The 2,892-nt window shown below is 39.4% G+C and overlaps 1 protein-coding gene across 1 annotated transcript; it reads left to right on the top strand.

The window, feature by feature from the left end:
• Positions 1–391: 391 nt before the first annotated feature.
• LOC142165784 (uncharacterized) lies at positions 392–1,852 on the top strand. The gene is made up of 4 exons (XM_075224156.1): positions 392–669; positions 827–1,162; positions 1,209–1,446; positions 1,550–1,852. Exons 1-4 carry the CDS (start codon positions 392–394, stop codon positions 1,850–1,852), a joined length of 1,155 nt encoding a protein of 384 aa, XP_075080257.1.
• Positions 1,853–2,892: the final 1,040 nt, after the last annotated feature.

A 2,892-nucleotide genomic window follows, 5' to 3' on the forward strand; every position in this document is an offset into this window, starting at 1 on the left:
TGAGTCATTACAAAGTGGCTTGTAATAGGTTTTTACAAGTTAGTGAAGTTGAAAGTCTACAGATGTAAGTCGTGGTTTTTTTATCCCCTTGTGTGGAATTTTTCCACGTAAAAATCCTCTGCCTTATTTACTTGCAGTTTTATTAGCATTTTCAGCAGAATCCCGTAGAGGTCCAGGTACTATACTATTTGGTGGACTCACACAAAACTAACAATTAGTATCAGAGCGGGTTCCTCCTATCAGGCTAACACCTAGGAAGGATCCTCATGGCTGCTCCACCAAATTTTGAAGAAGGTCAATCTACATACCGACCACCCAGGTTCAATGGACAATACTATGGGTAGTGGAAAACAAGAATGCATGATTTTATCATGGCTGAGGATTCTAAGTTATGGGATATCATATGCGATGGTCCTTATGTTCCAACCAAGGTACTAGAGAAACTTCCATTTTCAATGGCAAAACCAGCAAAGAGTACACTGAAGCAGACAAGAAAGTTGTGGAGAAGAATTTTCGTGCCAAGAAAATTCTAGTATGTGGAATAGGACCTGAAGAGTACAATAGAATCTCCATATGCGATACTACCAAGGAGATATGGAAAGCTTTGCAAACAACTCATGAGGGAACCACACAAGTAAAACAGTCTAAGATTGATATGCTCACTACCGAGTATGAACTCTTCAAAATGAGGGACGATGAATCCATTCAAGATATGCACACAAGATTCTCTTCCATCATAATGAGTTACACTCACTTGGTGAAATATGCACACAAGATTCACTTCCATCATAAATGAGTTACACTCACTTGGTGAAACTATTCTTAGAAACAAGCTAGTGAGGAAAATTCTCAGCATTCTGCCTAGCCCTTGGGAAAGCAAAGTGAATGCTATTACTAAATCAAAGGACTTACAGGAGCTGACCATAGAAGAGTTGATCGGAAATTTGAAGACCTACGAGTTGAAGAGGAAGATAGACAGTGAAAGAAGAGAACCAAAGAAGGAAAGGAACCTGGTACTTAAAACTGATAACAATGATTCAAGTGAGGAAGACAGTGACATGGCTTACTTAACTAAAAGGTTTCAGAAGATGGTCAGAAGGAATGGAGAAATGCTAAAAAGAGACAGCTCTAACAGATCAAAGAACTATGACCTTTGTTACAAGTATGGAAAGCCTGGACACTTCATGAAAGACTGTCCTCTCTTGAAGCAAGAATTCTCCCAAGAACTACTATGAGAAAACAGCTAAGACAAACCAGGTGCCTTTCAAGGACTTCAAGAGAAAAAGGTCAGCTGACAATATGATGAGACAGGCTCTTACAGCATGGGGGGATTCCTCTAGTGATTCTGAAGATGAACCTAATACTGGTGATAGTTCCATGATGGTAGTTGAAGGTGAGGAGATTGAATATGACTCAACTTTTGCTTTGGACGATGGCAACAAAGAGGTAAATTTCAGGGATGTTCAGAAAAATCCGAAATCCTATTCTCCAAAAAAAACTCATGTCTTTAGCTAATGTATTAATTAATGCCTTTCATAGTCTTGTGGAGGATAGGGATTCTTTGAGCTTAGAATTAGGAGAATCTGAACAACATAGAGACGACTTAGTGGCTGTAGTTATTGACCATAAGAAAACCATTGAAATCTTTAGAAAAGAAAAGGATGATCTTTTGGCAAAAATTACAGACCTAAGGGAAACAATAGTGAAATCATGGACTAAGTCAAAACCTAAAAATTCTGGAAAGGGAAAGGAGATAGCCAGTGAGGAACACATTAGGCTTGAAAATGAGGTGAAAACTATGAGAATTAGGATGTGTGCTGAAATTGAGAAAAAACAAGCAACTCCAAACTGATATGGAAAGAATAAAGAATGATCTTGAAAAGTCCCTAAAGTGGACCTGGTCCTCAGAAGCTACCACTGTCATGCATACTAATAATTGTGAAAACAGACAGGGAATAAGGTTCCAAAGGGAGAAAACTCCCCACAACCCTCACATCAAGTACGACACTATCTTTGATAACTGGCCTTGTACCCAATGTGGGAACAATGGGCACTTCAAAAAGGATTTCCAGACCAGGAATCAATCTGTTCAGAAAAATAAAGTGTTTGCTAAAAAGGTGACTACAAAAGAGGGACCAGGTTCCACTCACAAAAAACGTGCATTACCTGCATGGACTAAGAGAACTCTTATTCATCCTCTTTCCTACTACAAGGGACCCAAACTTTCTTGAGTTCCTAAAACTAACTCTTAATTTCTTGTGCAGGGAACAGTGAAAGGAAGCAGTCAACAATGGTTCATGAATAGTGGGTGTTCAAAGCACATGACTAGGAACACCATGGACTTTCTTTCACTAAAAGCCCTGCAAGGAGAGAGTGTATCCTTTGGAAATGGAAAAAAGGGTACATTCTAGGAGTTGGAAAAGTCGGGAAGTCACTCACTCATTTTATGAAAATGTGTACTATGTCAATGGCCTCAAGTATAGTCTCTTGAGTGTCTCTCAAATCTGTGATAAAGGAAATAAGGTGGAATTCTTGTCCAAAATATGTAGTCACCGATCTTGTGACTGGGGAAGTAGTACTTGTGGCCAAAAGATACAAGAACATATATATTGCTGATTTCGAGTCCTTACAGAGTGGTGATCTAAGTTGTCTGAAAGCTGTTGATGATGACGCTGAACTATGGCACAGAAGACTGGGCCACGCAAGTTTCTCTCTTCTGAATAAACTAATTCAGAAGGACCTGGTCCATGATCTGCCTATGTCAAAATTCAAGATGCAAAAGGTCTGTGATACATGTGCTAGAGGAAAACATGTGAAGTCCTCCTTCAAGTCTAAAAGAGATGTGAGCACCTCAAAGCCACTAGAGCTTCTGCATATGGATCTATATGGACC

Source organism: Nicotiana tabacum, chromosome 11, assembly GCF_000715075.1.
Source record: "Nicotiana tabacum cultivar K326 chromosome 11, ASM71507v2, whole genome shotgun sequence".
In the NCBI taxonomy this organism is placed as follows: domain Eukaryota; kingdom Viridiplantae; phylum Streptophyta; class Magnoliopsida; order Solanales; family Solanaceae; genus Nicotiana; species Nicotiana tabacum.

Coding starts and splice junctions, on each gene's coding strand:
- LOC142165784 (XM_075224156.1), top strand. CDS start 392: ATGGGATATCATATGCGATGGTCCTTATGTTCCAACCAAGGTACTAGA. Junction 1,163..1,208: donor AACTATGACCTTTGTTACAA/GTATGGAAAGCC, acceptor CCTCTCTTGAAG/CAAGAATTCTCCCAAGAACT. Junction 1,447..1,549: donor TGGACGATGGCAACAAAGAG/GTAAATTTCAGG, acceptor AGTCTTGTGGAG/GATAGGGATTCTTTGAGCTT.